At 45.5% G+C, this 13,626-nt stretch overlaps 1 protein-coding gene across 1 annotated transcript in view; it reads right to left on the bottom strand.

The window, feature by feature from the left end:
* Nucleotides 1–13,134, bottom strand: part of LOC146185289 (uncharacterized) — a 62,245-nt gene extending 49,111 nt beyond the window's left edge. The window contains exon 1 of the mRNA XM_084607792.1: nucleotides 13,074–13,134. Coding sequence (XP_084463918.1) covers nucleotides 13,074–13,134 — 61 coding nt within the window. The remainder of the gene's footprint in view (nucleotides 1–13,073) is intronic.
* Between the last annotated feature and the right edge of the window lie 492 nt (nucleotides 13,135–13,626).

Raw genomic sequence — 13,626 nt, forward strand, 5'->3', positions numbered from 1 at the left:
CCTAATTTTTGTTCACGGTACGTGTCTTCTTCAGTTGAGCAAACAAGTCAACTGGGCAATAAGCAAAGAAGACTAAAATAAAACCGAAATATAAATAAGGAAACTAGGGAAGTGTACAGTTTCCGCATTCGTTTTCTTATCTTATTTCTTGTTTCCTCGATAGTGTGCCAGCTTATGCGTTAAATGTGTCAGAAAGTGTCCTTTGATAGGCATGCTTCATATTTTAGGGATTTCAAACAAATGAATAATACTTCCGCCAGTATAATTTAAAGATGCAGGTAGTATGCGACTTTACATCTGCACCAGTAGACCTCCCTTCCGACTTTCCCCTCTTTTTGCTATTAGTACCTCCTCGGTCCGAACCTGAAATTTATAACGACGTAGCTACACCATTATTGAACGGTCCAGTCACCGCGTCCCATCTGCATTCTTCCTGCCGCTCTCGTTAGTCCGTATGTCTTTCGTTGCTTCCGCGCAACCAATTCGGTCTACAACTTTCTTTGTCCGCCCAATGCTCCTCCATTTGCGTCACTGGTGTTCCTCTCCGCCCACCTCTCTTCTCCGGCACCGGCCGTCGTGGCAAAGCTTCGTCGTCGGATCTGTCGGAGGAGCTCGCCGTCCGGCATTACCACGTTCGACGAGCAGCATTCCCAGTCCCCTTCGTCGTCGTGCCGGAATCTTAATTCGTGATTCCCGCCCCGTATCTTCCCGGTCACCGAGCCAGGCACGTAAGCGCCGACGCCTCCGCGCTCAGTGTGCCGACGTGAACTGGAAATATTTCCCAGAGGTCGCTGTTCGTCGCGCGAAGCAGGCTTACGCGTCCAGCGCGTCCCGATAGAATCGCGTGTGTGAAAGACAGCAGCTCCGCAGAAGGCGGCGCAAGCCTAGCGTGTTTCTCCGCATCCCCCGCTTATCGCCGACTTCTCATTGTGTTGCCTGAAGCGAGGTGTTACTGACTTCCCTTCTCATTCTTTGTCGTTCTCGTGAACACAAGTAACGTATATGGACCGAGGCAGCGTATATATAAAAAGGGCTGTGAAGGCCATGTGCTGTTTGTGCAGTCGCCGGCTCAGCTCACAGAGGATGTTATGCGTGCTGCTCTTATGTACAGTTTCAATATTGTTCGGTGGCCTTGGTTATGTGCAGAGCTTGTGCAAGGTGCTTCTGGGATCAGCGATATAAAGGAACCACGAATGCGGTAGCGAACTTTAGGGACTGCCTGACGACATCGCAACACCGCGATGGGGACCTTTATTTTCATGTCGCTGTATCCTTATCGAAGTACACTTCTAAACGCGGCTTCACTTGGTCCTGCACGCGCGCCATATGGGAACGCACTGCGAAATGACTTGGCGCGAAGAGCCCTTACATAGGTGGAATATTATTAAAATCGGCTTGCTTGATTAGAATATCCGACTTTTTCAATTTCCACTTTAGCCTCATCAACATCGTATGTTTCTTTTTTATTCGATACTGCCAGCCTAAGTAGGCCCAGGCAGGAGGAGCAATACAATGCAATACAAAACAAGATAACATTCAGCACACAACTTAAAAGATCAACAAACCAAAGACAACGCGGGCATGATTCGAACTCCCACACCTGGTCGGGGCTTTCCTTATTTCGAATTCCGGATAATTAGAACTATTTTTCTGTTAAGTTTTTTTTTTTTAGTTCAAATTAGGGAGATTTCGTATACAGACATCGAAATAATAATCTGGTTGCCTATCTCATCGCCAAGAATGCACGTAACATAAAAATGAATTGTAGGAAAGGGGGACTGCTCCTTCTATGCCGGTTCATAGATGGCGTTACCCGCGCTTGTGTACAGGTTAGTTCTTTTGGATGCCGAACCCGCTCCCGTTTTCACCGTGTGGTGTTCGTAAAGACAACACGGCGCGCATGATTTTCCTTGTTGGTTTTGTTGCTTGTTGCTTGACGAGCATGATATACAGTGCTCTGCCTTCCTTGGCTGGAAATCGCGCCTGTCCTTTGTTCGCCGCATTTGGTTCTTTATGTACGCACCGCTGCATTCAGTTGTTTCTTCGTTTAGTGCTCGGCAGTGCACTTCAAGGCCTTTCACTTGTGCCGTAACCTGCGTCATCTCAGCGGCTTAGTTTGCTGTGCAGAACGAATGAATAGACGAAGATAAAATGAGTAGTATTTCCAGAGCGGCTACCATTGAGCTCATGCCACGCGAGACTGCAGGCGAGTGGCCTTTATATTCATATTGGTCTGACGAGATATTTCCGCAGTTTTGTGACAAATTTTTCCTCCCAGTATTTCCACGGTTTCCGGAATACGTGCGTATGAGTCTGCCGAGGGTGGAGTATATAAGGGCACTTCATTCATAAATATGACTGTCAAGTGCGACCTGAGCAGGCCCAACACCTGCTTCCCTAAGGAGCAATTCAGCGCCTCACATTTACAAAGTACGACTTCGCACATTCACGCTACGTTTATGTATACGGGCAATGTGATTGCCAGCTGTGAGAGTTGCATACCTGCTTGCTTTGATCGATCGCGAGAGATAGGACCGCATAAGGAGGAATGCGGAATCATTTGAGAAACAGAGTAGTTACCAGATAAACTCCTACTTATAGCTCGGGAGAGGAGAACGAAAGCCAAAGGGTTTTCATTCTCACATGCTCTGAGGCGCTTGCGCTGCGCGCAACAAGCCAACACTGCGCGCACTCGTATACGCTGCGCGAACTGCAGGGCGGTGCCGACTTACGGCACCAAATGGGGCGGAACAGTGCCAATTTCGTATTCTCCCCCTGGAGTCAGTCGTATCTTTCGCACTCCATTCTTGTCCCACCCTGGCGGCGTTCTTATTTTCGCACTTCTACCAGGCCGCCCACCTTCGCGGACCTTGAAGCCGCGCCGGAGGAGATTACAGGCTGTGCTTCCTCACGGACTTTTTTATCGCCGCCTTATACTGTACTGTTTTCTTACCTCTTCAGACTTAATTTTTTCAGACAGTGATGCAGAGAGGGAGAGAGAGAGTGCGTCTCGCGAATCTGGCCAGGGCTGAAAAGCTTATCTTTTCCTTCTCCATTCGCACGCTTGTGTTTGCATTCCGCAGCAGTGCCCCTAGCCGCTTCTTCGAAGCGGTCACAAGGAAAGCTGGCCATTCGTATTCCAAGACAAAGCTCCGACTAACGGCTAGTTCTGTCTTTCTGTTCTGTTTCCTTATTTATTCTTTTTCTTTTTTTGAAAACGCCACACGTTGTTGAACCAGGCCAGCATTGTTTTTTTTTTATGTTCTTTAGAGAAACGCGTTGAAACGGACACTCCGATAAAAGCCGCCAACTGGCGGAAGGGGACCGCTGGAGAAAGCGTCTGTCTGGTTGTCCCTAAGGCTTGAGCCCAATCTGCGAATGCGAATTAACATAACACGTCGCCGTCTCACTCATTCAATGTGGACGGGTTCGGTGCATGAATGTGACTCGTTGGGAACGTAGTGGAAAATGTAGGTACGAGTCCGTGGGGAGCCAGCGGAGCTGCACAGCGCCATTGTTAGTCTGCTCTAGCGACGGCAAAACTGGAGAAGAAGGAGGGTGTAGCTACTGGAACAACTACATCTGTCACTCAGGACTACGTTACCAACGGCTTTGCGTTTCGAAGCAACATCACTTATATTTTGGTGGGAGGGAAATAGGTGGATGAGCTACTTATTTCGACTGTAAATATACCGAAAACCATTTATTACAGCTTTACATATCATTATAATGCATCACGTGTGATGGTGGGCAGGACTGAAAGTAACGATGATCATGGGAACGCGAAAATAAAAATTGACGTATAGCATTGTCTATAACCTAAACGAGATTACGGTGTTGATGCGCTCTGTTTCGCATAGAAAATAGCTAGGAAAAATCGGTACACTTTCGCCTGCGAAATATTATGACATAACTTTCGCGAGTTAATTTATTATCTGGTCACACCCCTACACAGACTCCTTTTGTGTCCTGGAGAACAAAAAAGATCTGGCTGGTACTGATGCAAATAATAAAGATAGTAATAAATAAACTAATTATATAACGAAGATGTTTTGATTTGGTTTATGAGGTTATTTAATGTCCCAAAGCGACTCAGGCTATGAGAGATGCCGTAGGGGAGAGCTCCGAAAATTTTTATTACCTGTTGTTCTTTAACGCGCACTGATATCGCACAGCAAACGGTCGCCTTGCTTTTGGCCTTCATCGAAAAGCGGTCGCCGCGATCCTGTGGTCCGATCCTGTGTCTTTGAGTTCACTAGTCGAACGCCGTAACCACTTGATCACTGTAGCGGGTCATATAGGACGTAGAAACTGTCATGGAAAGACAGCCGTCGTCCACCACCGAAGCGGTAGCGGGTGCAATGACGGCCTACAACAGATAAAAATTCGGTGGCAGGCTAGCCCCCGCCGCAAGCGGCGGTGACCATACCTGTCCCAGCCCCATCAGGGCCGAGACCAGCCACCCTCTGTCTCCCCGCGCTGTAATAAAAGGGAGGAAGGTGGGAGAGAAAGTGGAAAGAGAAAGAAAATAGATAAAGAAGAGCAGTTGTGGTGGCCCACGTAGTAATTTCAACCACCTGGGTATCATTAGCGTGCATTGACATCGCACAGCACCCGGACGTCTCTCCGTTTAGGTTCCATCGAAAAGCAGCCGCCGGCAGAGCAGCAGCAAGGAGAGAATGAGGGTCAGAAGGCGAAGAGAGCAGCGGAGACGGCCGAGCAGAGAGAAAAACGGTTTGGTAGACGGTGATGCCAGACTGCCGAGCGTAATAGACGGAGCATAACCGCCGATGGGGCCTATGGAAGAGTTAAGTCAACGGGAACTAACAGAAGAGTATCTGTCTCTCATAGCAAAACATGAATGACCACAACAAGCTCAGCCAGGGAAACGTATCTCTCGTACGTATATCTTGGCATAGCTGAGCTAAGCCATTGCCATCTTTTTCAAAACCGTTATAGATAGATCGCCTGTTGATTTGTCAGCATTCTGCTTGTGTCGCACTGAGTGGTCATTCTCCTTTTCAATGGCAGAGCGAAGTTAGAACACCTTCTCAAAAGGAAGACGACCCCACACGCAAACCCTAGTTATTTGTATTGGTTGCTGCTGGCAGCCGCTGGCGTGCGGCCTTATCGCTTTGCGTATATACCGCACAGAAATATATGTTCTTCAATCATTTTCTTTGTTGTCTAGTATCCTCCGATATTTTTTTCGAATGATTACGGGGGGGCACTCGCTTCTGTTTTTATAATGTTCCAAGTTGTGCTAGTCATCTTTTGCGGCTTTATCTAATGTGTATTCGCCGACTTTAAAATCAGAACTTACGAGCGCAACGGGCATTCGTAGTTGGACGACCAGGTAGCGCTCTTGCAGCCATCGCCGCCACCGGGTTAATTAGTTCCTTTTCGGGCGCAATTCAGGCCAATTAAAGGTTGATATTAGCGCCACACAGCTCTGTTCGTTTGTAACCTACTACACTGTCACCGCCACGGGACAATATCTTTTCTGGTAAATGTTGGCTCTAAAGATGCCGAATAATCCATTGTGCTTTAAATGTCCGTCGAGTTTTCAGTAATAGATAACGGAAACACGGTTGTTGTACTTACGAAGCGAAGTCACGTTAGAATAGAGTCAGTCATAAACCGAATGAGCCATTTCTTTGAAGACGAAAAAGAAAGCGAGGAAGAATTTCATGTTGCAACTGATGTGCCATCAATTTAGAGAAGAAGAAGACGTAGAAGGAAAAGAAGGAGGAGAAGAAGAGGAGGAAGAAGAAGAAGAAGAACAACAACAACTGGTAGGTTGTATTGCGCGCTTTTCTAAATTTATTCGAGATAATTTTTTTTTTCATCAAATAGTATGTTTGTTGCTTTACTTTAAATGTTGTTCTGTCGTTTTTCTTCAATAAAGTTTTCCAAAATTTATGCTTGGCGCTAATATTTTGTTGCAATCACCTGTAGAGATTTGCATGTATATATGCCACTACACCTTGGCCAATCTCCCCATGTGGGTATGTGCCATGTTTCAAAAGGTCAAAAAGAAGAAAAAGAAGAAGAATTTCATACCACAGGTACTCCATCCGTTCCTTTCAGGTGTCTGCACTAAACCGTGGCCGGCACTTCATCGTGGATTTGTGCGATTTCAATATAGTGGAACAGCCACAACAGTATCCAGTAAGCCGTATGCCTTGTTTACTGTTTTGTCGCTGGCTTTTGTTTGTCCCGCTTTGTGGATAGCATGCAGAGGTTAGTACCAACTGTGAAGGCTAAGCGGTCACTTAGAAAGTTTTTACTTGCACTGGATCGATCTTAGGCAAGCTTCTTATCGGCATAAACTGCATTAATCAAAGTCTTTAAGGAAGCTGAAAATTCCCCTTTGTCTGAGCCTTATAGCACCTCGGTTGGCGTAAAAAGAGCCGGCGCATGAGAGGGACCAAAGACGAACGCTGTAACGAAACACTTGTGTATAATGAGGCTTTAACGTGATTTTCATTACTACATAGGTGGAGCAGATAAGTCATGTGCTTTTTCATTTTTTTCCGCGCCAATCAATGTAGATGATAGAAATTTTAAAAAATTTAGGGCTCAACATAGAGGGAACCATACGTAGAGAACACCGCCTAAGGAAAAATCGTAGCCACGGCTGGAGCACATGAGTAAGCCTGTTCATGCACAGCTGTCCTGTGATTTTTTTTTTTTTTTTAGCGCTATAATGCTAAAGCTGGTTCAGCTTCGAAGCACGTACGGAAGACGAGAAAGCAGGAAATATCACGATATGACTCTAGTGCTAGTGCCAGACAACGTGAGAATTTTGCTCTCTTGCTGGGTTCTTGTGTGTCGTGCTGCTTCGAACGTGAATGTATTCAAAACCACCTTGATTTGCACTCTATTGGTTTAACTGGTCACAGAAGGTTTGCTTGTTGCTTTAGAAGTTTTCGATGAACTCAAGCATCCCTATACATAGCAGACAAAGCCTACATAGTCGAGCATTGTTTGGTCTAGTGCCCACTGCCCAATAGCAAGGTAGGAAACGAGAAAAAAAAAGAAAAACCTCATCAAAGAGTTCGACACGAACAAAAAACACTTAAGAAAGGACTTTTTTCTTTTGTTTTTAGATGGAGAACTAAGTAGAAAAAAAAAATGATTGCCAGTATCATTTCTCGCCTACGCAAGTTTGTATGCACAAACAGAGCCAATCATTTTATATAAAATTAACCCCATTTAAACATTCAGGCCACTTTTCAGCGAATAACTTTAACTAAAAAAAATTAGTGCACGAAAGAAGTACTGTGCGTACAAACCTCAAAGGAGCGAACAATAATTTCTCCTACTGAACCTGTTACGAAATCGCAACCTGGCTCTGCTGTGTCGGTTGAGCTTTTATAGCGACAGCAGGTTGCCGTTGAGCGGAGAATTCGATGGCGCCTGCGTTGGCGTAAGAATATCCGGATTGGTCGAATAGGTTTGACGTCACACCTGGAGCGGCGGAATTGAAAAGTGAATGAAATTTGGTTAAAAAAGAAACTTTAAGGAAGGTGGGATGGAAATAAGCTCGGAAACCTTGGATCTCGAATCTTATACGCATTACCCTTGCGGCGCACATTTACGTCCACACGACTTTGTTAAAACGGGGTTGTACCTTTATGTTACGTGGTCTTTCGTATAATACTGTAGCTTGCAACTGTATGCTAACGAATATGGGTGTGATTAGAAAGGCAGCAGTTAAGAGAGTATGCGCATATTGAAAGGCTCGTTAATGCTTCATATTGGAACACTAAACGTCGTTTATTATGACGTTATGACGTTGATTTCTTTTAAGATGGCGGCCCGAGCCATTTGAATTGAGCTTTCTTCCGTGCATGCATTGATTCAGTGTTAATTAGTACGGGATAATAAGATCTTTGTACACTCGCAACAGTTAATTATATATGAAAAGATGACTCCTTATAGTAATAGCAACAATAATAATTGCTAATATTATGCAAAGCCTAGCTTCTTTAAGACGGTTTAGCTTTACAGATCAAAGGAACCACAAGCACCAGCCAATTAATCCCTCGCGATGGTTCATGCGAAAATATCGTGCGTTCGGCTCGCTCTTACTTTTTTGCGTCGTAAAAAACAAAACCGAAACTACAAACCATTGATAGCGCTCTGGTTTTCGATTCAGATCAATCGCCGTAACCGAGGAAGGAACTTTTCGAACCCTAAATTTGGGAAACAAAAAATGAGAAAAAACATGATATCAGCGACAGGGTATGGCGAATGTGCTGCGCGCATAATCCTCCGCTTTTCGAATTAAATGACAGAATATTAATTCGATTCCATGGCCAGCGAGAGAGAGAGATGTACTTCTTCGGGGTCAAGAAAAGCAATTCTCTCCGAAAAGCCTAATTTATAAGTTACGGTTATACGCTTGTTTGGATGTTTATGCCCCTTACTCACAGGCATTTTCGGTACAGGGCCGCAGGGCCCTGTTCCGTGAACTTTAATTTGCTTCAAGTCCATTTACGCGCCTCTCAGCGTTTATACGGAAACGGCAGCGTAATACTTGACGTCGTGCTGAACAGTGGTGCCCATGTTTTCATCCGTGGACTCTGTGTAAATTTCCTTTCCAGACCCTGGGGGCAGGTGGGGATTAATTTCTTCCCGCGCTGTGCGCTCGTCTGAGCCAGAGTAAATGACAAGAAGTAGTACCGTTTTGATTGCTTCTCCTTTCTTTTTTTTACACGTTGTTTCAGTTATGCATTCCACGTTACGGAGTCCACATGAAGTTTGCGAGAGGTCGATGTTAGTAATTGTGAACTGTGCGCAAGGGCGCGCTTGCTCAGACCTTTGTTCTTCGTCGACGCGCAGCAGCACACAGGTCACGTCCAAGGCGGCTGTGAGGACTTCAAAGCGAGAGCGACCGCTTCTGCTTATGTTTTGCGACCCTACGTGCATTTCATTTGCGTATTTAAATTTCTCATCAAGGGAGGGGGGGCGTTGGGCGGAAACAATTTTCTGAAACATCCCGCGGGCACCTTTCCCCTTATTTCGCCTGAGACGATAACGAGCGTAATCTTCCCAGCAGAAAACCGAAGCGAAAATAATAATTTTGGAAAACGATAAGGAAGACTTTCGCGAAGAGAAGTCAGATGTTTGAGATGTAGAGGGGGGCTTGAATATCACTGTAAGCAAATAAGATGTAACTCTTGTCTCTTCTACCGGTTCTACTGCTGTCTATGTTTTATTTTGTTTTTGTTCATTTGGTGCCTACGTCACACGCAATAAACGACGCGTGCCGGAGGGTATTCGATCGCTTCTGTGCACCTTGTTTTATTCGCTATTCCCTGTACGAGGTAATGAGGTCTTGGATAACGATTCGTTTGCCTGGTATGAATTTACATGCCTGAGTTGGATTTCCCGCTCTTAGATTTTGGCTGGCGAACAGCTTGACGCGTGAGTACGGTTTGCAGCGTCTTCGGTGATTCTGGTGCTTCCTATAAGCCACGATTACTTCGTTACACTATTTTAACTTTATTTTTTTTATTATTTCTTTTGTCTTCACATGAGTTTATGGACCTATTCGCATACTTCATTTAAAATTTTGCGCTTTACTTGCTTGTTGCCAAACTCGACTGGTTGATTTGCTGGTATGAATTTACATGCCTGAGTTGGATTTCCCGCTCTTAGATTTTGGCTGGCGAACAGCTTGACGCGTGAGTACGGTTTGCAGCGTCTTCCGTGATTCTGGTGCTTCCTATAAGCCACGATTACTTCGTTACACTATTTTAACTTTATTTTTTTATTATTTCTTTTGTCTTCACATGAGTTTATGGACCTATTCGCATACTTCATTTAGAATTTTGCGCTTTACTTGCTTGTTGCCAAACTCGACTGGTTGATTTGCTGCTAATTCAAATGAAATGTATTTTATTTTGAAAGATGTTGCAGTATAGGGGTGTGGCGTCATTCCGGAACCGTCAACCTTTCGATCAAGTTCGTTTGCCCTGAACAGAAAAAAGGCGGATATATTTCGCGGGACATGAGCGGCAGAATACATGAGTCATCGATCCAAATCAATCACGGCAGCTTGTGAAATATACTGACGTTCTCATGCCCTTGTAAAGTATCTCTGAACATGTGCACAATTAAGGTGGAACATATATTCACCAAAGGCTTGCGCACCTAGCGGACATGTCCACTATTCCGGTCAGGCGGATGAACTGGGGCGCAGCGTACCGGCTATAAATTTCGCGGACGACACGGACTACAAACAAACGACGACAAACATATTAGGTGAAATATTCTGCAGACTCCATATTGTCTTCAATATTTGTGCAGGTTTTAATGAATTTCAGGGCATGCTTATAATCTGGCAAAGAGTAACAGGCAGGATGTTTCTTAATGTTTATATCATATAAATTAGCGATCTCACGGAGCTGTCGAGCTTTTCAGAGAAACTAGACGCCTTGGTGACATCGTGCATATACGATTTGTAAATTATGTAGCGACTGGCGCAGCTCTGAGACAATGGGTAATCGGAGAAGGTCAATATTATGCTCTGCTTCTTTAATTATTAGTGCGTAAGTACTGTATGGCTATGTAGGCGAATTTGGCGTGGGCATGGCTTTTTCGGCGCCGTGAAAGAGGAACTAGTTGATATATCGGCGAAAGAATGGTACCATAGTAGCGTCAAGGAAAGGTGTGCAAGTGACAAAATGGTTCATGTGTGTCAATCAGGTATTTATTTAGAGGCAATAATGAATTGTTCGCAAAAAAGGAAAGGCGCAATGTCTATCACACTTGTTCTGTGGACACCACGTGCAAGAATGTAGTGGACACCTTAAGCGCGCCGTAAAGAAATGGAGGGAGATTGAATTGAAAGCTGAAAGGGTGAAAGAGGTTCCATAGTGGAGGGCTGCGGAGTAATTTCGACCATCCGTGATGCTGTGATGCATAGTCAAAGTAATGTAGATAATGGAAGTAGAAGCGATTGTAATGATGACGATTATAGTTCGTGATAGGGACGATGATGACAGTAATGGTTTGGTTTGGTTTGTGGGGTTTAACGTCTCAAAGCGACTCAGGCTATGAGAGACGCCGTAGTGGAGGGCTCCGAAAATTTCGACCACCTGGGGTTCTTTAACGTGCACTGACATCGCACAGCACACGGGCGCCTTGCTTTTCGCCACCAACGAAAAGCGGCCGCCGAGGCCGGGATTCGATCCCGCGTCCTTGGGAACAGTAGTCGAGCGCCGTAACCACTGCACCACCCCGGCTGGATAGCGGTGATGATGATACTTGGTAATAGTGATAGAGGTGATGCTGGTAGTTGATGATTGTGACACTGATGATGATAATTCTTGATAGTGATGATAGTCAATTGGGATGGCAGCAAATAATGACATCAAGAACGAGAAAGGAAAGGAGAAAAGAGAGGAAATACAAAGAGAAAGAGAGAAAGAACATAAATGGGAGAGGAACAAGAAAGGCAAATGCTTTCGCATTTCTGATATTAAGTACGGTGCTGTAATCTATCAAGGTGTAAACGCGCTGAACGTTTGTCAGCCATGGCATCAGTATTCTGTAAGATTACGATGCGGCCGAAACAAAGTGTCTTTCGCCGAAAATGCATGGCCTCTTCTAAGTCGGCTTTTCTTGTAGACACGCGTTTTTTTGTCATTCATCCTTTAAGTTAGTTTGATTGTTTTCAAAAAGGTGAGTTCATAGTGCTTAGTCCCCAGTGACACGTTTTTTATTATGCAAACGTAAGCACAAATAACAAATAGAGAACTTTATTACAGAGCGAAGGCACTGCAGTAGAAAACTAAAACAAAAAGTTCGGGAACTGTGTCTGGTTTTTGCACGGTTATGGAGAGAGGACAAACGCGTGAGCAGACAGTGACTTTAGAGCAAGCTGATTTTTAGGCGGCTCTGTGCTTTACAAAAGTTAAAAAGAAATTCTGCTCTTGTGATACGGACACTGCACGGGTTATTGGATGCGGAATGATCGGCGCAATCGGCCCGCTCTAGAATAAACTTCGCAGATAACCCGCGAGAGCATTCAAGAATAATCACGAATACTGTACAATGTTCATAATCTCACAGTTTACTGCTTCCTGAGCGGCAGATCTGCGAGGCATATTCAGGTGTTTGAGAGAGCGTGCAATAGAACATTAATAATCGTGAGGAGTTTTTCACTGCTCAGCTCTCTGTCGAAATCGTTGTTTTACACTGTCTGCTAATGGTCAAGATGAACAGTTTTTTTTTCTTGCGCAACTTTCTGCCGCGTAGATATACAATACAAAAAATAATTAGCTAATCACCCGCTTGCAGGACTGCAGGTACCTCTTTGTTGCAAACAAATATTGAAATTGAGTATATTCCTAAGCGGTCACTATTGCTGGCGAACACAGTGTCGGTCGCGGTCTGCATAGCCCGACCAGTGAAGAAAACAGAAGAGGTCAAATATGTGCTCCGGCACTTGTGAAAGGAGAACACGGTTCACGCAGTATATTTACTGTGGTTTTTGTCCTAGGTTTTGAGGCTGCTTTTTTTTATTTTTTGTTCGAACTATTCAGTATTGTGCAATGATCAGGTTGTGGTGTACTTGCTCTGACGGGCTTTGCCGTTCAAGCCCTTGACTGGCTCTGGTGCATTTGCAATTGCACTATATATTTTATCATCAGTTAATGGATATATGTCTATTTAGAGGGAGTGGCTTTTAGTCCTGAATGGAGGTAGAGGAGGGAAATGAGTGGGATAGAGACGATGCAAAAGGCCCGACTCCTTGGCGAAAATCAGAAACGAGTCTACACAACATCGGTAAAATACGAAGACACGCCCGGTGGACGAATCCAGATAGCATACGTCGGCCGGAGAGCGGTCGAGGTAGCCCTCCTTAGAGGGAATAAACAAGTTTATTGTCGATATATATGCGCATCCTAGAAAGAGCCCCTTGTCAGGGGCCCATACGTGCCGGGCACCAACTTCGCTCGTGCCACTAGCCATTTCTGTCCAACAGCTAGGTCCAACTGTGTGCCTGGCACTCCCAGATCAAATGGGATGCGGTGAGCCTCACAGCGAGACCGCACCCGGGTAGGAGGGCGCCGGCGTGGAGTCCGCCTGCGGGTCCGGTCCCAGGAACGGACCCATAAACTAAAATAGAAAAAAGGCAGGGCAATCGAAGCGGTGGCCTTGTGGTACAGCATCCACCTGGCATTCGGGAAGTGCCAGGTTCGATACCTCATGCCGCCAGGTACCCACCGGCTTTCATAGGGTATAAGATTTACCTCGGCATGATGCTCGGCTATTAAAATGCTTGCGAAAGAATTCATGGCCAAAAACGTTGCGCCGATCGGTCAGTGATTCGTTCCGCCATCGGACAAAACCTCCTCGCGTGGCGGAACCCTACTTTTTGTAGCTGACAGAGCTGGGCTTAGAAGGTGCGGGTTCCTTTCCCAAGCCATAAGCCCTGATAAGCATACCATCATCCAGCCGGCTCATAGCTTGTGCCCATTTGAGAAAACCGGTGGGTGGCTGCCGGCAGCAGGAGTCGAACCCACCACCTCCTGAAGCCGAGGCGGGTGCCCTTGGCCGGGGCCACGGCTGCACTGCAATACTTCGAAATCCTACCTCACTGTTTCA

This window comes from Amblyomma maculatum, chromosome 6 (assembly GCF_055883805.1).
Source record: "Amblyomma maculatum isolate TAMU_Amacu chromosome 6, ASM5588380v1, whole genome shotgun sequence".
NCBI classification, from domain to species: Eukaryota; Metazoa; Arthropoda; class Arachnida; order Ixodida; family Ixodidae; genus Amblyomma; species Amblyomma maculatum.